This window comes from Narcine bancroftii, chromosome 2 (genome assembly GCF_036971445.1).
Source record: "Narcine bancroftii isolate sNarBan1 chromosome 2, sNarBan1.hap1, whole genome shotgun sequence".
Lineage (NCBI taxonomy): Eukaryota > Metazoa > Chordata > Chondrichthyes > Torpediniformes > Narcinidae > Narcine > Narcine bancroftii.
This window is the reverse complement of record NC_091470.1, coordinates 54,840,378-54,862,286: the sequence shown is the minus strand read 5'-3', so window position 1 is coordinate 54,862,286 and position 21,909 is coordinate 54,840,378. Positions and strand designations below refer to the sequence as shown.

The following is a 21,909-nucleotide window of genomic DNA, read 5'->3' as shown; positions in this document are numbered from 1 at the left end:
TTTCTTGCACTCAAAGGCCTCCTCCATGGTGTAAGCTCGATGATGCAAACAAGGTGGACTGAGGCAGACCACAGCACAAGCTCTCATCTGAGTTTGGTTTCCTCGATTTTATTTGGGAAGCAGAGCCTCTGGTCCAAGTCTGCTGCCATCTTCAAAACACGTGGCCCACCTAGCTGCCCAGAATCTGATCTTGATGTGGCGATTCCAGCTTGACCCTCACCTTCCCGGACAAATGCTGCTAACGGCCACTGCGATGAGGGGGGGGGGGGAGGGAGTAGAGTGTTAACTCTTATCCGCTGATTTTCCAGCACCTGGTTATGCCGCCAGGTGTATCGGCCTTGAATGACGCTGCTCTTGTAGCCCACCAAAATATGTTTTAGTGTTGCTAAAGTTGGGCAGAGGGTGCATGTGAGGTCCTCTCCATACCAATGGCTGAGATCCATGGCAGATGGCAAGAATTTGAAAGTCTCCATCTCCCACAGCTCTTTCTAAGAGATCTTCCTTTTCTCCACTCCCTCACATCTTGTCCATTGCCCTTAATTTGCCTGAATGATAGCCACTGCGTACCTTGCTGACATATCTCCTCTGTCACACGCCTACATCTCTAAGATGGAGCAGCCTTGTCCCACTGGTGTACTGTCCCCAAGATCAAGACCGTTCCTTCTTTGCTGCATTTGGCCCATGACATCCCCATGCTTGAGTGCCACTTTTGCTTGCTTAGTTGATTCTGATGGAATAGATTTCCTCCCAGTTTCCAGGATGACGGCAGCTTGAGCCACAAATGGAACACTCGCCTCTGTTAACATCTCTAGTCTTACTTTGGCACACATACTCCTCTGAAAGACTGGAAATGGGAAGGACTCCTTTGCCATAGACCCCTATGCTGCTAAGGCATCTGGGAAGACCAAGCCACTTCCTTATGTACGAGATGATCAATCTTTCCAGTTTTTCCTTGCTCGAGACTGGAACTTCATACAGGGTTAGTGGCCACATGAGGCATAGAAAGAGCCCAAACTGCATACACCAGAGCTTCAACTTGCCAGAGAGTGTTGCTCTGTCGATGCTCTCAAGGCCAAATGACGGCATCCATCCTGAGCTAATGTACCTGCTCTGTACCTTTGAGGGACAAGGGATGACCTAAGCTTTTCACTGGTTTCTCGAAGACTGTTCGAATCGTCTCATCGCCCATGTATAAGCGTTGATCTAACAGCTTCCCCTTAATGATGGAGATGCTTCTGGGCTTTCTCGGCTTAATCTCAAACCGAACGGCTCAATGTTCTCTTGAAGCTTCCTTGACAGGAGTAAAGTACAAACCTTGGTTGTAGTCAGTGTTGTGGGATCATCTATATATGCTCTGATAGGCACCAGTTCAAGCCAGATCTTATGCGCTGCCCTCGAGATGCTCTAATGATAACCTCCATGGCCATGGTGAATGCTTGTGGGGAGATGGTACAACCAGTCATGATTCTCACTTCCAGATGTTGCCACACTGTGGTCAAAAACATCTGTCCGATGCGGGACAGGCAGATACGGTTGCAGCGGCTGCAGGGGAAAATTGGTTGGTTGGGGTTGGGTTTTTCCTCCTTTGCCTTTTGTCAGTGAGGTGGGCTCTGCGGTCTTCTTCAAAGGAGGTTGCTGCCCGCCAAACTGTGAGGCGCCAAGATGCACGGTTTGAGGCGATATCAGCCCACTGGCGGTGGTCAATGTGGCAGGCACCAAGAGATTTCTTTAGGCAGTCCTTGTACCTTTTCTTTGGTGCACCTCTGTCACGGTGGCCAGTGGAGAGCTCGCCATATAACACGATCTTGGGAAGGTGATGGTCCTCCATTCTGGAGACGTGACCCATCCAGCGCAGCTGGATAATAAAAAAGATTGAAAATCAGCCGCAGCAATAGGAGAAAGTAACCACTTCTTGGTATTATCCGGTAAAGGTGATTCTCAATCTTGCTGGGAAGTGTAATGATGGTTTTAAGCCGGCATTATAGAGCTGGGACATGGCTTCTTTATATTTAGATCATTCTTTCATAACTTCAGGCAGATAGTCATTCACGATCCTAATGTTCTGATTACGATATTTTATCGGGCTCTCTTAGATGCTGATCTTTGATCTGGAACTGGTGTCGGCAGAGAATTTCAGATCGAGGCTTTATACCAGGAGCAGGTTTAGAGATGAATGATCGGTGCACTCTGTCAACTTCAGGGAGAGCTGGCAACAGATCTTGTCCAAAAACCTCACGGAGAAACTCAGCAAAGAATTTGAGAAGCTGGCCTCATCCAAGTGAGTGATTCTCAAATTGTTTCTTCTGTTTTTCGTTTCCAAGTCTGCCACCTTCTTCAGTAATATATAGTTAGATTTTTAAAAAATTCCATATGTTGTCCATCCTCCAGTAGGGAATCATGAACTTCAACTGTTGTTTCCAGTTCCTTAATTTTGGAATCATGTTCTTTGATTAAATCTTGTAATTCCCCCAATTTTTGGCAACTTGAGCAAGAGAGGCTTGCATAACTTTTGAGTCCTTTCATTAGCATCTTTACCTAAACCCTTAATGTATTTCATCAGAAGCAAAATCTTCTGAAAGAGAGGCTTCTTTTTCTTTCTTCCTTCCAGCCTTAGCTCCACAAGTAGACATCATATCATCGAAATGTAAAATAAACTGGGAAAGGAGAAGAACTAAAACTAAGAAAGAACTCCTTAAGGAAAAAATAGACTAAGAAAGTAAGGCACGGGAGCTGAAAAGGTTAGGAACAGCTCTAAAAGCGTCTCACCCCATGTACCACGAGCAGGGAACTCTCACCACAAAACTCATTCCACCAGGTACAGGAACAGTTGCTGGCTCTCCACCAGACACCTAAACAACAAACTCTGAGACTCATTTAAGGACTCTTACTTTGTATATTATTTACCATTGAATATTTATTTTCTGCATGTCATAGTTCGTTTGCATTTTTCTATGTTTACATTTCTCTCTTTTGCTTATGTATCTGTTCTTGAGTGCAATGATTTGCACTACCAATAAGTAGAAATTCTGCTTGGCCCGCACAAAAAATGAACCTCAGGATTGTATGTGATGTCATGTATGTACTCTTGATAATAAATACGAACTTTGAAATCATCCCCCTCATCTTCACCAAAGATATCCAATCTCTATACATTACCATTCCCCATTCCAAAAGCATAAAAGCCCTTCCTCACTTGACAACAGACCCAACCATTCCCCCTCCACCACCACACTCCTCCAGCTGGTAGAACTGGTCCTCATGCTCGATAACTTCTCCTTTGACTCATCTCACTTTCTCAAAATCAAAGGGGTAGCCGTGGGCAGCACATGGGCCCCAGCTACACCTGCTTTTTTGTTGACTACTTTGATGCTGCCTCATGCACCCATGATGAACTCTTCAACTTTAATCACTTTGCTGCTAAATTTCACCTCAACCTCAAATTCACTTGGTTCATCTCTAACAACATTGTTCCCTTTCTCAATATCCCTTCCTCTAATTCAGGAGGCAAACGCTTGATAGACATTTTCTATAAACCCACCAACACCTACTTCGTCTACACCTCTGCACTCACAGTCCCTGTAAGGATTCCATTCCTTTCTCACATATCCTTCATCTCCGTTGCACTTGCTCCCAGGACAAGGTTTTCCATGCCTGATCAAAAGAGATGTCCTCCTTTAAAAAAAAAGTGGTTCTCCCCTCTACTACCATCAATGGCCCTCACCTGAGCATACCCTTTTATCCGCACATTTTCCCTGGCAACCACCCCCCCATATCCCTTCACACAAGGACAGGATTCTCCTTATCCTCACCTACTATCCCACTAGCCTCCATATCCAACACCCCATCCTCCACCATTCACCCCCCCCCCATCTACTACCCCCCATGATCTCATCACAAGATCTATCTTCTCCTCTCCGCCTTCTGCAGGGACCTTTTGCTCCATCCCTTGTTCACTCCTCCCTTCCCACCAATCGCCCCCTTGGTACCTACACACAATTGCAGGAAGTGCTACACTTGCATCAACACCTCTTCCCTCACTTCCCAAAGAGTCCTGTCAAGTGAAGCAACACTTATTTTAGGAGTCTGCTGCAACTAGTGTTCCCGTTGTGACCTCTTTTACATGGGCGAGACTGGATGTAGTCTGGAAGATCATTTTATTCAGCACCTTCAGTTTGTTTGCTGCATTAGCAGGGATCTCCCAGTGGCAATCCATTTCAATTCCTCTCCCTACTCCACACCAAAATGCCTGTCCATGGTCTCATGCACTGCCAGACTCTGAAACCACTCAAAAATTGGAGGAACAGAACCTCATTCTGTCTAAGCACCCTCAAACCAGATGACATTAAAATTGTCATCTTGTTTCCATTAGGCACCCCCCCCAACACCCCCCCCAAACTCTGACAATCCATCTCCATTTCTCCAGCTCAGTTACTCTTTATCCCTTTCTTTTTTCCTGTCTCGTCCAGCTCTGCATTCACAGAGCCAACCTTCCTCTACCTTTCTTCCTATCCATGTCCTTTTGTCTATTGGTCTGTGCTCCTTCCCCCACCCTTTCTTTCCGCCTCCCCAGCCTTTTAATTCACACTCCTGCCTTTATTTTTCTCATTCCTTGAAGAGCTCAGACTCAAAATATCAGTTATATATCTTTACCGTCTATGGATACTGCGAGACCTACCAAGTTCCTTCAGCATTTCTGTATTTTTACTACAATCACAGACTTTCATGGTTTCACTTTCCACCTACTGGCACCAGAGCTCAGTGAACTGGAATTCACTTCTACCACACCAGTCTTTGAGGTCTGAATACATTTCTCCTGTCTTAATCCTCCTCTGTGGCAACATGTGCTGGCTCAAGCAATAATTGAGAAAGGTTTTTGAAACTCTGCTACTTAATTTGGTGCCAGTTCTTCATACAAACTCTCCATTCTGCTTGTTATTAGCAGTTTTATGCATCTCACCTGAACTTCTGCATGGAAGCTCCTTAGTAGTTTGGTACCATAAGGATTATTAACTTAAAAAAGCAGAGGTAAAAACTGATAGATAAAGAAATCCAAATCTAGATCCCATAACATGGTCACTAATAAGTCTGATAAAAACTCCAGGAGAAACAATATTTGTTAGTGGTGAATATGCTATTATGGCGAAGACAGAATTATTTGAGGAAAAGATAGAAACACAAATGGAAGAAAGGAATTTAACATAGCAGCTTTAATGACCTGACACTGTATTTTATGGTCAATAAAACACTTCTGAAGTGTAATTAGTGAAGGAACGATATGTGATTAGAATGAGATGAAGTATAGGGAGAGGTGGCTTAAGAGGAAGTGATATGAACATATTGAGTCAAAAGACCAGACAGAGCTTATAACTGGTGTAACAGCTTCAGATGAGAGCTACCTAATGAATACACTTGACTTGGATTTTAAGAAGTTCTCTGAAAGGTGTTCCATATAGTCCTCAAGTCTGCATATTTTATAAAGTGAAAAATCAAAATAAATGATAACCTTATAAATGAAAATGGACAAAAGTAACTTCCTAGTTATTTAAAAAAAAATAGAAATGTTCATATTACCTGATTTATATACAATCCTTCGACACTCAAGGCACTCCCAATCTTTCAGACAGCTTGCCAATAACGAACAGGCCAAATGAGTTCCACTGGAGCCACAGTACTTACAAAGTACAATCTCCCATTTACTAAAAAAAGTCCTTTTATTAGTTTGTTTCAAAAGTATTTTTCAACACATTAATTGTGTGACAAACAAGTGCCAATTAACAGTTTGTAACATGCAAATTAGTGACACGGTCCACTTGTAAATGTTACGATACAATTATGAAGGCTAAATACAACAGAAGAAATAACTTCCTTCTTGTGACATCTTAAAGTAAAGAGAAATGTATTAGCATGGAGAGAAGATTGGTTTATCAACAGAATGTAGAGGGTTAGAAAAAATAGGCGTGGATTGATGCTGGGCCCTTAGCTGTTCACAATGATTGATCTGCAGGGGTCCAAGTGCACCATAATCAACCTTGCTGTTGACACTGTATCAAATGGAAAAATGTGTGTTGACACAGAGTCTGAAGAGATATTGATAGGTTAAGTGAGTGGGCAAGGTTGTGGCAGATTGGTAAATACAAAGTCATTCATCTTGGAAGCAAAAAAAAAGATCAGACCAAATGAGATCTCATCTTTCATTGTTGGAGGGACTGAACTTAAGAGCAGGGAGGATCTGCTACAACTGTACAGAACATTGCCGAGGCCACAATGAGAAAGCTGTGTGCAATTCTGGTCTCTTTACTTGAGAAAGGCTACAGAGGAGCTTCACCCGGTTAATTTCCGAAATGAGATTAAGTGGCCTGGGACTACACTTATTGGAGTGGAGAAGGATGAAGGGCAGATGATACTGAAACAAAATTTCAAAAATAAATAAATAAGAGATTGTTTCCACTGGCAGGGGACTAAAACTAGGGGACATAGCCTCAATATTTTTTCTGAATATCTTATTTATGATTTTTACAAACTCAGACCCTTCCACTAATTCACAGTGCGACAATCATGTTCATCAAGTATATTTACAGTTCTTCTATTGAGTCTGGTTTTACCCCCTTCTCCCCCACCCTACAAGCACAACAAAAAAACACATTAACCATTGAAATAAAGAAACTTAACTTACATGAAGAGGCAAAAAATGCTTTTCTAACCTAAAAATACAAGACACTACTGACTGAGGACAAATAAATTAAAAAAGAAAAACATTAACCACGAGCTCAACGCCCGTCCTCCAGGTCTCTTACATTCACCACCCCATTCACCCCCCAGGGGAGGAAGGACAAGATTTTGGGGAGGGGGTGGGGAGCAGGCAGTGAAGGATAGGGGACTGCACTATATTCTTCCACCTTTGTAATGCAGGTAGGGTTACCAGATTTTAAGAAAAGTTTGAATGCACAAAGGTTCCTGTCTCTATGCTGTACCTGAAACATTGATCTGAAATTTCTGCTTTACCTTTGTTCAATTTCTGTGGCATGAGGTATAGTTGGTGAAGAAAGTTATACTACACCAGCCTATATTGTGTGTTAATTACTGTGGTTATACTATCATGAAACAAGTATGACCAAGTTACCCCAGGACCAATGAAGCCTTTTGAACAGTCAGCAGTGCAAGTCAAGAACCAAGGCAACTATTAGGTGCACAGCAAGATCTCACAAAGAGTGACCTAAATTCCCAGGTCGTCTCTTACTGGTTCGGTGATAACACCTTTCATCTATCATAACACCTAGGTCCAACTCCCATCTCTGCCTTGATCTATGAAGCCCCAGTTTCAGGCACTCCGCTTGGTACAAGGAATACATTGCTGAAATAAACTTTTTTGCATTCCCTCTTCAAATAAGAGTCTTCATGTCACTGCACTCCATTAGGGCCATGGTTGGAAACAATTTGTCCTTCAAGAAAGATCTTAACTGAAAGTAGCAAAAGAGTGTTCTATTTGACATGAACTGCCACCGCTCATAACAGTCCTGATCCCCTTTTGGCACCAGGTGTCCAGGATCTTGTTATCAACAGTCAAAGGTATTAAATAATTCTGAATCGGGGGGTGGGGGGGGGTGGTGGGGGTTTGGAGACAACCCCACCTTCTGGCCAATACATTGGTTAATTTTGTTCCACACGTATTAGTATATATTTTATCAAGGGATTGTCCTTCTTGCCAGATAACAATTTGGCATCTCATTTATAAATAAATTCTCCTGCTACATTCTCACTGACTGTGTGCAGACCAATTTGTGCCCAGGATGGTGTACCTCCTCTGTCAAATAGCAAGGCAGTCCATCTCGACTGGGCTACCCAATAATATATTTTGAAATCTAGTAATCTCAATCCACCCAGACTATAGTCCCATATTAATTTCTGCACGGAGACCCTGGCTACCTTTTTGTTCCAAAGGAATCTACTTACCTGTGTGTTGAGGTTTTGAAAGAATCTCCAGGGCAATGTTATGGGCAAAGACTGGAAGAGGTATTGGAGCCTCGGCAACACAATCATTTTTTAAAAAATTTTTAAAAACACAATTGACCCTTCCTAACGATGAGATACGCAAGGTCATCAATTTTTCTGAGCAAGGGGACATAATTAAGATTGTACAAATTTGACAAAATTGTTGTCTACCTTCACCGTCATACCCATTAGTAGCCATTTCAATCGATTTTTCTTTTTCAATTCACTGTAGTCCCCCTTTGTGAGTGGTATAATTTCACTTTTATCCCAATTAATTCTGTACCCAGAGATCTTCCCATAATCTTCCAGCGTGGAATGAAGCCTGGTCAATGAGTTTACAGGGGTCTATCAGATATGTCAACACATCATCAGGAAACAGAGTAATTTTGTCTTCTTCCTGGCCCACTATGAAGCCCTTAATGTCTGGATTTCAGTAAATGGCTTCTGCCAATGGTTCAATAACTAATATGAATAGAGCCAGAAATAACAGACACCCCTGTCTGCTAGATCTAAATAGTGGGAAGGCCGAAGATACTTGCCCATTTGTCACAACTGTAGCCGTGGGCATATGATATAGTGCCCTAATCCAATGTATAAAAGTTGGTTCCAACCCCATTTCTTCCATCACTTTGAATAAAAAGTCCCATTCTAATTTGTCCAATGCTTTCTCTGCATCCAGGCCACAGTTATACTTGGATCACCCCTTGACTATACCAAGTGAATAATGCTTAACAGTTTGCTAATCTTATCTGCAGCCTGTCACTTCTGCACAAAGCCTACTTGATCAATATTTATTAATTTTGGCAAATGTTTTGCCAATCTATTTGCCAGTGCTTTGGCAAGAATCTTATAGTCTGAGATGGGTCTATAAGAAGACAGTTTCAGTAGGCCCCTGTCTTTTTTGGGAATCACATAATGATTGCCATTGAAAAAGATCTGGAAGAGTACTCCATCTGCTGACCCACAACCTCCATAAAGAGAGAGAATCAACAGATCCTTAAATTCCCTGAAGAATTCAGGGAGAATCAGACCTCCCCCGAGACTTTCAGTAGTCCTAATGCTTCTTACATCTCTTCTTTTGTAACTCCTCTTGCTCTACTGGACCTAAATTTGGCAGTTCCTATTTTGGCAGGAAATCATCTATTTTTCCTGATTCCCCATTGACTATTCTATATAACTGTTCATAAAACCGCCGGAAAGTATCATTAATTTCCTTCGACTTGTATGAAATCCTGTCATTCTCCTTTTGTATCTCATTAATTGTTCTGGAGGCCTGTTCTTCCCTCAGCTGCCAGAAGAGAACACTATAGGCCCTTTCCCCAGTTCATATTTCTGCCTCGACCTTAAAATGGTCTTCAACATTCTATAGGTTTGAAGTGTGTTATACCCGAACTTCTTATTTGATAATTCTCTATCTTTTGCCTCTAAGACTGTTCTCTGAAAATCCTTTTCTAGTCCAGTAATCTCCAGTTCCAATTGTTCCACCTCTCAAATATTCTCTCTTAATTGTTTTAGTATATCCAATTATTTTCCCTCTCAAATATACCTTTAAAGTGTCCCAAATGAGAAATTTATCTGCAGTAGAGATATAGTTAGTCTTGCAGAAAGGTCTATATGAGTTCTAATAAAGGTACAAAACTCTGGTTTCTTCAACAGCAATGGGTTAAGGCGCCACCTATACACCGTCTCCTGCTTTATAATCCTAAGTGTCAGTGGGGAGTGATTTGACAAGTCTCACCGTATATTCCAATTGGGCTGATGCCAAAAATAATTCTATTCTGGTATAGGAATCATTCTACCTCAATATTCAAGAAAGTAGCTTAAGGACAAATATAGGAGGAACTGCTTCTCCCAGAGTAGTGAATCTGTTGAATTCTCTTCCCAATGAAGCAGCAGAGACACAGATACAGATTTTTGCAGAGTTGGGGGAGTTCATACTTATGGGGAATAGGTGGCTAGCTATAGGGAACATGTGGGATAGCAATGGGTCAGATTGCCATGACCTTATTGACTGGCAAGGCATGCTTAAATGGCCAGATGCGTTACTCCTATTATTTCTTATATTCTTGTAATCTCATCATTCAATTCAGGGGTATACAAAATATTTAATTATTGTTTATTTAAGTAGTGTATTTAATGACAAAGCAGTCACTGAAACTTTGAAAAACATCAAGAAGCATTGTGTTCCTATGAATAGTTGTGGGAACCCTGCCCAAACATTGGGGTATCATTTCGAGTTCCAACATTATTGTCAAGTCTATGTGTGGAGCCTCACAAGATGGGAGAAGATCTTAAACATTTTTTTTCCATCAGTATTTAGTAAAGAAACTGGCATAGTGTATAAGGAAGGAAGTGGCATTGAAAATATAGGGATTAAAGAGGAAGTTTCTTGCTATCTTACAGCAAAAAGTAGATAAATCCCCTAGGCCCGACATGATATTCCCTCAGAACTTGAGGAAGACTAGTATAGAAATTGCAGGGGCCTGGAAGAAATATTTAAAATATCCTTAGCCATGGTGAGGTGCCAGAGGATTGGAGGGTAGTTCATGCTGTTCTGTTGTTTAAAAAAAGGCTCCAAAACCAGACGTCAATAGTGGGTAAATTATTGGAGGATGGTCAGAGAGATTAGATATAAAAATATTTGGACAACCAAGGGCTGATTAAGGTCCATCAGCATGGTTTTGTGCACAGTAAGTTGAGTTTAACAAATCAATTTTTCAGAGGTTACCAAGAAAGTAGATGAAGGAAAGGCTGTGGATGTTGTCTACATGGACTTTAGTGAGGCTTTTGATAAGGTCCCACATGGGAGGTTAGTTCAGAAGGTTTAGACACTAGGTATCATGGAGAAGTTTTAAACTGGATTCGAAATTGGCTGAATTGGAGAAGGCAGAGAGTAGTAGTGGATGATTGGTTCTCAGACTGGAGGCCTGTGATTAGTGGTGTGTCTTAGGGATCAGTGCTTGGACATTGTTGCTTGTTGTCTCTATCAATGATCTGGATGATGATGTGGTAAATTGGATCAGTAACTTTGCTGATGACACTAAGATCAGAGGCATGGTGGACAGCGAGAAGGCTTTCAAAGCTTGCAGAGGAATCTGGACCAACTGGAAAAAGGGCCAGAAAAATGGCAGATGGAATTTAATACAGACAAATGTGAGGTCTTTGCATTTTGGAAGGACAAACCAAGATAGGACATACACAATAAATGGTAGGGCACTGAGGAGTGTGGAGGGACAAAGGGATCTGGGAATACAGATACATAATTCCCAGAAAGTGGCGTCACATGTAGGCAGGGTTGTAAAGAAACTTTTGGTATCTTAGCCTTCATAAATCAAAGTATTGAGTAGAGAGTTAGGATATTATGATGAGGTTGTATAAGACATTGGCGAGGCCAAATCTGGAGTATTATGTGCAGTACTGGTCGCCAAACTACAGGAATTATATCAGAAAGACTTAAAGAGGTTAGAGAAGATTCACTAGGATGTTGCTGGGTCTTCAGGAGTGGAGTTACAGGGAAAGATTAAACAGGTTAGGACTGTTGTCGGCAGATTCACAAACCGAATGAGTAAGCATACAAGAGGGAGACAGATCAGCTCGTTGAATGGTGTAAAGACAACAATCTTGAGCTCAACATTAGCAAAACCAGAGATGACTGTGGACTTCAGAAGGAAGTCAGGGGAACATGACCCAGTCCTCAGCGAGGGCTCAGTAGTGCAGAGGGTCAAGAACTTCAAATTTCTGGGTGTCAACATCTCCAAGGATCTCTCCTGGAGCATCCATGTTGATGCAATCACAAAGATGACTTGCCAATGGCAATACTTTGTGAGGTGTGAGGAGATTCGGTATGTCACCGAAAATTCTCGAATTGAGAGGATTCTGGCAGCTTGCATCACTGCCTGGTAAATAGGTGCCAACTCTCAGGACGACAATAAACTCCAGAGGGTTAACTTGGCCTGCGACATCACAGGCACCAGACCACTCCATCCAAGACATCTACTTGAGGCAATGTCTTTAAAAAGTACCCTCTATCCTCAAAGATCCCCACTACCTCAGCCACACCCTCTGATACCACTGGAGGAGGGGGGGGGGGGGGGGAAAGAAAAGGTACAGGAGCCTAAAGTCAAGCACTCAACAGCACAAGGACAGCTTTTTCCCCGCTGCTATCAGATTTCTGAATAATTAATGAACCAAAGGCACTGCCTTACTTTTCGAGCACTATTTTTTAAAAATTTATTGTAATGTTGTAAGATGGCAATAATATGAATGTGTACTATGATGCTTCCACAAGCCACCGAATTTCATCTCTTGTTCATGACAAGAAATTCTGATACCAATTTATTCCTTGGAGCATATAAGAATGAGGGGAGATTTGATAGAGATTTGCAAAATTATGAGGGGTATAGACAGTAAGCTCTTTCCACTTAGGAGAAATAAATACAAGACATGACTTTAGGGTGAAAGGGGAAAGGTTTAGAGCAGTGGTTCTCAACCTTTTTCTTTCCACTCACATACCACTTTGTAATCTGTGACGGAGTATATAGATATGTTTTTGAGAGATAAATTGGGAAAGGTTTGTTAGAATAGGTCATATACAAACACTTTAAAACAGATCTTATTTAAAATACTGGAGCTCTGCCCCACGTTAGACATGTTGGGGCCAACAGTCTTTGTAAGAGTTTTGGAGAGTGCCCAAGAGACTTCACTGATGGATTGTTGTTTACAAAAAGGAAACAGATGAAAGAGCTCATCGAAGCTGCCTTCTGTCTGCAGCTGTTCTAAGAGGATCATTGGAGCGCCAGTTGATGAAGTAGACAAAGATGATGTGGTCAAACAATAATCATGGCTTTTATTAGCAGAAACTCATGGTACAATAATGAAAGACAATAGGTACATACACAGTTATATCCAAGGGGAGTGTCCTTAACAGTAGAGATAATGCACAGCCAATGTTAGTACAGCAAGGCTCGCCAGAGGGGAGACAGGCAGCTTGGCAGACATTCACCACAGTCTCCTCCGGCAGAAGAAGGGTTAAAATCAAAAGGACAGCTGCTAGGAAAGACTGAAGCAAGCAATACATGGATACCATGTTTTGCATTGAGAATACTCCAACAGCCAAAATACACCAGTATCTAGCAAACAATCGAAATATAATGAGTTGTTTTATGAATACGTCAGCCTATCAGGTTGTTTATGAATTCTGGTGCTTCTTCTCAAAACAGGTGGCTCCTTTGCAACCTTGGAACTGGTACAGTTCCTGGGTCTGTAGTGTGGGAAGGACTGACTTCTGGACCCGCTCCAGAATCGCCAGCGTGAAGCAGTGGAGCCTCAGCATGGTCATCTGAAAACTTACTAGGGGGCACAGGCTGGCGGTGGGGGGGGGGGGGGGGAGGAGGGTGAGCCCAATCTATCAGGCTCACTCTAAGTAGGGGTGTGAGGAAGGGGTGAACCAGGCGAGGCCAGATCTCTTAGGGGTACAGTGTCAGTACTCCCATCTGGGAATTTAACATGAGCGTAGTTGGGGTTGGTATGCAGTAGCTGAACTGGTTGGACTAGGGGGTCCTGAGCATGGCTCTTCAGCAGCACGGTTCCAGGCTCAGATAAACAGGGTGTCCAGTCCATCACAGTTCCTGATTTCCTAAGAAAGGGAAACATACATTCATGAGGTGTTTGATTTGTTGCAGTACACAGTAATGACCTGATAGAATGTAGCACCTCAGGCAGCACCTCCTGCCACTGGGAAACAGGGTAACCATGTGTTTTTAAAGCAAGATTAACAGTCTTCCAGACTGTAGCATTAACCCTTTTGAACTGCCCATTGCTCTGCAGGTTGTAGCTAGAGGTACGACTGGTGGCAATCCCCTTCCGTAGCAGGGCTCGCCGCAGTTCAGCGCTCATGAATGCTGCGCCCCTATCGGTGTATGAATGTAATTGAGAAAACCAAAATTGCTGAAAACTCTGTCAACTTACTTAATGACAGACGCTGATGAGACGTCAGGGCATCGCAAAGGGAAACCTGGAATATTCGTCAATTACAGTAAGGAAATATACATTTTTGTTGTTGGAAGGTAACGATCCATTAAAATCTAAGCTAATCCACTCAAAAGGTCGGATTGCCTTGATGAGAGCTTTGAAGTATTGCGGTTTGCATTCTGCGCAAACGGGACAGCTTTTAGTCAGTTTCCTGACTTTTTCCAGAGAGTAAGGAAGGTTGTTAACCCTTACGTAGTGGAAGAACCTCATGACTCCTGGATGGCACAGTCTGCTATGGATCTCTTTTAGCCCCTCCAGCTGAGCACCAGCAGCAGATCGTGACAATGCGTCAGAGGGATCATTTAACCTGCCCGGTCTGTACTGAATCTCATAATTATAAATTAAGTGTTCTATTCACCAGCGTGCCATCTTATCATTCTTGATTTTACTTTTGTGTTTAGTACTGAACATGTAGGCTACAGATTTCCGATCAGTGACAAGAGTACGTTTTTGGCCGTCTAGTAAGTGTCTCCAGTAGCGAACAGCTTCAATAATAGCCTGGGCTTCTTTTTCAATGACAGGATGTTTAAGTTCAGGTCCGCGTAACGTGCGGGAGAAGAATGCCACAGGTCTGTCCTTTTGATTAAGTGTTCCTGCCAAGGCACAATCTGAGGCACCAGTTTCCACTTGGAATGGGACATCCTTGTCAATGGACGAGAGTGCAGCTTTGGCAATATCAGCTTCAATTCTCTCGAAAGCCTTCAAGGCCATTGGAGAGAGAGGAAAAGATTTAGTGTCAAACAGGGGGAGTGCCTTCGTGGCGTAGTCCCGAACCCATTTGCAGTAGAAGGAAAAGAATCCCATACACCTTTTAAGGGCTTTTGCTGAGTCTGGGGGTGGTAACTTCTTAAGGGGAGGCCATTCTTTCTGGGTCGGGGCGGATTTCGCTCTTGCGGACAACGTAGCCCAGAATAGGTACCTCTGTCATGTTGAACACACATTTGCCCTCGTTAAGTGCAAGGTTGAGTTCTTTAGCTGTTGCTAAAAATTTCTTTAAGTTGTTGTCGTGCTCAGCCTGTACTTTCCCACAGATAGTGACATTATCCAGATAGGACTTATGAGTTACAGAATACGTTTCCCTAACAATCTTATCCATTTCCCTTTGAAACACGGACACACCATTAGTGACCCCAAAAGGTTCCCTCTTAAACTGGTATAACCCCCATCAGCCTCAAAAGCCGTATAGGGCTGTTCCCTTTTCTTAATGGGGATTTGGTGATAAGCTGCTTTGAGGTTGATAGTGGAGTACACTTTGTATTGCGCTACCTGATTAATCATTTCATTGATGCGTGGCAGAGGGTAGGCATCCAGGATAGTGTAACGGTTGATTGTCTGGCTGTAGTCAATAGCCAATTGTCTCTCAGTTCGAATTTTCATGACTACCACTTGGACCCGCCACGGACTCTTCCTAGGTTCAATTACTCCCTCTTTAAGTAGTCTCTGGGTCTCCGTTTTGATAAACTCACGATCCTCTTTGCTGTAAGAACGGCTCTTAGTGGCAATCGGCTGACACTCAGGGTATAAATCACTGAAAAGGGAAGAAGCTTTGATCTTTAATGCAGACAGACCGCAGTAACTAGCATGGGGGATGGTAAGTTTGGGTAGTGGCCCACTGAAATTTAACACTGCACTGTTTATCTGGGTGCAAAGCTCAGGCATTACAAAAAGCCACACATCAGCAAGGCAATGTCCCTGCAAATTTAAAGTAACTTTACAATTGTCCCGCACAGTTTTTGTAAGTTCACTACAAGCCATCAATATCTTTCAGTTCGCTGGATATCTCCACAAATTTAAGGCTCTGGCAACTTTCTTGTGGATGTAGCTGTCAGTACTCCCCGAGTCTATTAGACAATCAAGAGTCTCACCATTCACCTCCCCCTTCATAGTCGACCGTTCCAGTCTGTAACATCCCCCAAGCTTTACAGTCAATTGAGCTATCACAGGGGATCTCACCTCGCCGTAACATGAAGTCGATTCAGCGTGCTTATCTGAAGATTCCCCCTTTTCACAGTTGCCTTTTATTTCTGCAGCATCAGGACACATTTTCTTGGTGCTTCTCTTCTTCTTCTTATCAGTGGGAGTACTTTTCGCCTTACACGCTTTAGCGAAGTGACCGAGTTTCCCACAATAGCTGCAGGTAGCAAATTGAGCCGGGCAATTCTGTCTGGGGTGCCAACTCTTATCACAGAAATAGCATTTTTCAGGAGTTCGCCCTTTTCTTTCCTTCGGGGTTCCAGCTCTCCTGAAGTTTCCTTTTCGGTTTCTAGTATTTCACTGGACCGCATGGCACTCTCAGTGTTTTGGCTAGAGTGACTGACGGTCGTAGATTAAGGGCTCTGTCTCCAGCAGCCTTTGTTGGATGTAACTGGAGTCAATCCCGTTGACAAAAGCATCCAGCTTCAAGGCATTGCGGTGTTGTTGCACATTGACTGCCCTGACATCACATTCATTTGCCAGCGAGTCGAGGACCAGTGCATAGGCAGCATCACTTTCCCCGCATTTCTGGCATCTAGTCAGCAACTAGTGTTGAGCAAGCACCACAATCCGTGGCACTACATAGTAAGCAGCCAGACGTTCCTGGGATATAACCAGAGTGGTAGCTCCTTACGTTACAGCGAAAGGGACCTCACCCACCAGAGAGTTCTGGTGGCCCCACTGTATTGCCTCATTGACCACGTTGTTTCGAGCCATCTAGTAATCGAAACAAGCAATCCTGTGGTTGAAAATTTCTCTGGCCCTCGGGGCAGAGTGGTCGATTATCATCCGCTCTGGCTTGAGTGCTGCATCCATTTCTGCTAATAAAATTGCAGTGCCAGTTGATGAAGTAGACAAAGACGACGTGGTCAGACAATAATCATGGCTTTTATTAGCAGAAACTCATAGTACAATAATGAAAGATAATAGATGCATATACAGTTATATCCAAGGGGAGTGTCCTTAATAGTAGAGATAATGCACAGTCAATGTTAGTACACCAAGGCTCGCCAGAGGGGAGACAGGCAGCTTGGCAGACGTTCACCAGTCATGTAGTTTTGAAAGTAGAAAATGTTAAACAGGGTAGGTGGGTGTGTGTGCGAGTGGGGGTGAGAGAGAGGGGGGGGGGGGGGGGAAGAGTCAGAGTCCACGATGTTACAGCAGAAACAGCAGCTGGGACTGGAACAGGACAAGCTGGCAACCTTGTGGAAAACCCCATTTGGAAGACAGGTTCTTATTTCAACCTGGTCATACAAGAGGAAAGGACTGGCTGTCTAACGTTTCATTTGGAATAAGGGAAACATAAAGGCACTCTGTGGTGACCTGAAAGAAAGAGGTCATCATCTGGAGAACCCTGAAGGGAACAAGTTTCGTCAGCAAGACAATGGAGTGGCTGATTAAAAAGGAATCAGTTGTGGATGTCCTGGAACAACAAATCTCTCTTTGAAAACATTCAAGAACCTTCCTGAGCAGTAACAGTTTACCTTTCAAGCACCAAAGCCTGGTGAACTTTATAAATGTTAAATTATGTGCACAGTATAAGAATTGCCTGCAACCAGTGAACTTAGAGGAATGAGAAGTGAGATTGGACTGTGAACCAAAGAATTTTTCTGAACTTACACACACATTACATACACGTGCGCTTAGCATTAGAAGGGTTAGGTTACGTAAGTCAATAGAGACAAGTTAAAGTTTGGTTCTATTTTCAAGTTTAAAAATAATTAAAAGCAACTTTTCTTTAAGTAACATTTGTCTTGGTGAATATCTATTGCTGCTGGGTTTTGGGGTCCTCTGGGCTTGTAACAAATTCTCTATGCCATTTGTGCTCTGTGATTAGTAAGGAATTGCTTAAGGTGGTATAGAATCACTGTTCTAGACCCAATTGTCACTGAAATATTTTGCTTAAGAAAATTTCCTCTGGAGTTATAAAACTGTGCACAATTAGGTATGATTAAAATAGTGGTCTTCAAACTTTTTCTTTCTGCCCACATACCACCTTAAGCAATCCCTTACTAATCATAGAGCACCTATGGCATAGGGAATATTTATTGGTATACGAGTGGAAAGAAAAAGGTTGAGAACCACTGATTTGGGGGAACATTAGTGGAATTTTCACTCAGAGTGGTGGGAGTGTGGAACAAGCTGACATCTGACATGGTAAATGCTGGCTCACTCTTAGGTTTTAAGATTAAATTGGATAGAAACATGGATGGGAGACAGGCAGAATGATGTTTTGGGACAGACTAGAAGGGCTGAATGGTCTGCTTTCTGTGCTGTAATGTTCTATTACATTTGGATTTGGAAGACTTCAATACTTTATCCTTGGCCACACTCAATGAGCACATATTACCAAATTTAATTGTAAGATTTAAATCCACTGAATACAGAATCAAACACACTGCTTGCATTACAGGCTGGATTAGCAATTCAAGTGCTCAGGAATGCAAAAGGTAGTAAACGTAGCCAGATCAAGTCCACCCAATGCAATGAAGACATTGCCTCAAAAAGGCAGCCAAAATCAAAGGATCCTCATTAACCTGGTCCTCATCATTCTTCTTACTGTTACCTTCAGGAAGAAGGTACAGAAGCCTGAAAACCAGCACCTGATGGCTCAAGAACACTTCCTTTCAAACAGCTATCATACTCTTGAACCTCCCCTTGGTAGACTAATCATAAACTGCTCTGACAGCACAAAAGGACTGTAATAAACCCCAAGTAAATGCATTTTCACACACCTTAGATCAAAAGTTCATTCATCATTGGACAAATTTCATGCAAAAATAAATCCACGGTCAATGGATAAAAAGAAATGTGAACTGGTTATATCAGTTTGCCTGAGCAATTTCAATAAATGAAAAAATATGAACACTAATGATTGGGAGAAAATACAAGAAAGAGACCTAGAGGTACAGGTGCATCGTTTCCTGAAAGTGACAGCATAGGTAGAGTTAAGAAGGAATTTGACATACTTGCTTGCATCTGCGAGGGCATTGAGTAAAATATAAGATTCAATTTACCATGCACTTGCTTTTCCCTCCTTATTTTCTCTCCCCCCCACCCCCCCCCCACACACACACACAACCCCAACCCCATTAAAATGAATTGACCCAATGTTAGACCCAACTGCTGGCAGGTTTCTAATGCTTGAAAATCTATGGCTATTAGCACACATGCAACAGAACCCATAAGGAGACCAATAGCAGAACACAGTTTCCCAAGGATGGCCATTGGCCATGTCGACATTCAAGACTTCAGCCTTAATTCAGGAACCTAAAATGCCTGAAGTTACATGGGTAAAAATCTGCACTTCAGATTAGAATTCCTGACCTTTTAAATAGATATTCCCAGGTACACAATGGAGATTTAAATTTAGATATACAGCACAGAACAAGCCCTTCCGGCCCACAAGCAAGTGCCATCCAATTACAGCCAAATGACCTACAAACCACACCACCCGCATTCGTTTGAAGGATGGGAGGAAACCAGAGCATCTGGAGGAAATCCACGCAGACACAGGGAGAACACAAAAACACTTTACAGAGCCGGACTTAAACCTGGGTCACTGGTGCTGTAACAGCGTTGCACTAGTGGCTACTCTAGCTGTCCCATCCCCTATGCCAACCATTTTAATAATTGAAAGGATCAGTAACATTATAGAGGAAAGTTTCCACATGCTGTGCATCTACACAGAGATAAAGAATACAGATCTCATCTGTATTTGAGAACCAATTGTGGCAACAATTGGTTCTCAAAGTTTTGTTTTATTTGATTTTAAAGAATTCAGTGTGTTGTGATTTATTAACAATTTCACCTAGACAAGACCACAGATATGTTAAATAGAAAATAAATAGGACCCTACCCTTCTGGTTCTGCATATTCACGTCCAACTTTACACAGACATCTTTTTGCATCGCATCGCTGATAACGCTGTAATAGTTCCTGAAATGCATTTTCTTCAAGTTCCCAGGATGCATCTCTGCATATAATTTAATAAAGCATTTTGTAAAGGAAGAATAAGATTTGTTGGAATGAGGACACATTTCTGCAGTGTGCAATTGACGTGGTAAAACGTTTTAAAACACCACCTGGTTTCAAAAAGTAGTTTATTCATCTCCATTTTTCGAAAGTGAAAAACCGAAAAGCCACAAGTCTTGTAATAGAGCAATGGCTAGGAAGGCACAAAGACAAATTACTGCCATTGAGGTAATTGGGAAGATTTACCTTAAATTTAAAAAAATGAATGCCATCCAATCAAGTCTATTAATGCCTCACAAATTTTCTTCACATCAGACAAAATTTCATTTATAAAGTCCTGTTAAATATTTAATAAAGACTAAAAATAGCAAACCATTTAATTGATAAATGCATACATACTTTTCAGGTATGTGTATGCCCAATCGCAACATCTCAGTTTGGAATTCATCCTTGTTATTGCAAATAGTGCATCTGAAGAAGAACACCCCAGCACTCAATGCCTGATTCTACAAAACAAAGTGGAAATACATTTATCAACAAATACTATAAATATCATTGAGTAATCAGTGCTTTTCCTGTAGCAATTATAATTTCAAGCAAATGTTTCTACAAGATTGGAAGCTCAGTACGCCAAGTTACAGAGAACAATAGGCAAATTGTAATTCGTGACAAGATTTAATGCAAAATTCTGAAAGTTAATCACAAGTCAAAGGATGCTGGAGTGGCAAAAGATAAAGAGTAAAAATAAAAAAGCTTTAGTCAAAATTAATATATAATGCAAGCTAGCAGATTCCACAGTATAGAATGAAAAATACAAGATGGCAGTTCTGCCAGCTGCACCCCATGCCCACCTTCGTTTTATGGTTTTTTTTTAAATAATTGATTTTTATGCTTTTACTTGGGTTGAAGATGGGTGGGGGGTGGGGGGGAAAGAGAGTACTCAGCAAACAGTGACCCGTTAAGGGGGAAGGTGGCTCCGCTATAATACCTGGCTAATACAAGACTTCAAAACTATAAAAAAAAATTTTAAAATGTCCAAAAACAACAAAGGAAATTGGTTCCAAAGGAAGTCAGAGGCAACTAAGTTCCAAAAGTACATGATCAATAACTATTTTTTATTGATTATTAGAAATGAATAGCACATTCAAATATAATAATCAATGAAAATACCTTTTTTTTTTTAAACTTTTTCTATTTTTGGTTTTCAAGCACATATCACATACATTCTTTACATAAAACACCAAGGGGGGAGGAAGAGGGGAGACCGGTAGCACAAGTTGGGCGGGGGCGGGCATGGATACAGCAGTACAATTCGGGTGGGCTTAAATCTGGTTTTCCGAAATCCAGAAAAATCTGAAAATTGGAACACACTGACCTCCAAGGGTTCCAGATAAAGGATTGTGTACCCGTATAAAAGAAAGTATCCAGAGATTGTGCTGCTTCCTATTAGGTCTGCTGCTTGTGTGATCAAATATAGGAAATCTATCTTTGCAAGACATTGAATTCCTCAAATTATCTACAGTGAAAAATGGACCATGCCTCAAATGTAGAGAATTCCAGAACTTTGGAGAAGAGTATGATTTTTGACATGTGACTTCAAGTCCTAGTCAAACTGTAGAGCAGAGAAAAGGGTGCACATAAACAGTTGCCCAAGAAAGCACGAGACAATAGCTCACCACTTGAACATAGCATGTCACCTGCTGAGCTTCTGATGGGACAGAGACTACACACACCACACTTCCCTACTCTGCAGACCCAAACAAGAACAGAGATTGAACAGAAACAAAAAAGCAAATGGTGACGTCAGCTAGAAGCTAACGGCCACTGGCACAACATGACATAGTGAGACTCAGAGAATCCAACAATTGGGATGAAAAGGCTACTGTTCTGGATGACACAAATCCAATATCCTACACTGTCAGAGCAGAGGATGGTCAAATG

General features: G+C 42.1%; 1 protein-coding gene across 1 annotated transcript in view; it reads right to left on the bottom strand.

Moving 5' to 3' along the window:
• Window positions 1-21,909, bottom strand: part of g2e3 (G2/M-phase specific E3 ubiquitin protein ligase) — a 104,374-nt gene that overhangs the window by 38,481 nt on the left and 43,984 nt on the right. Inside the window, exons 7-9 of the mRNA XM_069916699.1 lie at window positions 20,368-20,474; window positions 19,853-19,969; window positions 5,572-5,696 (exon numbers count right to left, since the gene is read on the bottom strand). Coding sequence (XP_069772800.1) covers window positions 5,572-5,696; window positions 19,853-19,969; window positions 20,368-20,474 — 349 coding nt within the window. The remainder of the gene's footprint in view (window positions 1-5,571; window positions 5,697-19,852; window positions 19,970-20,367; window positions 20,475-21,909) is intronic.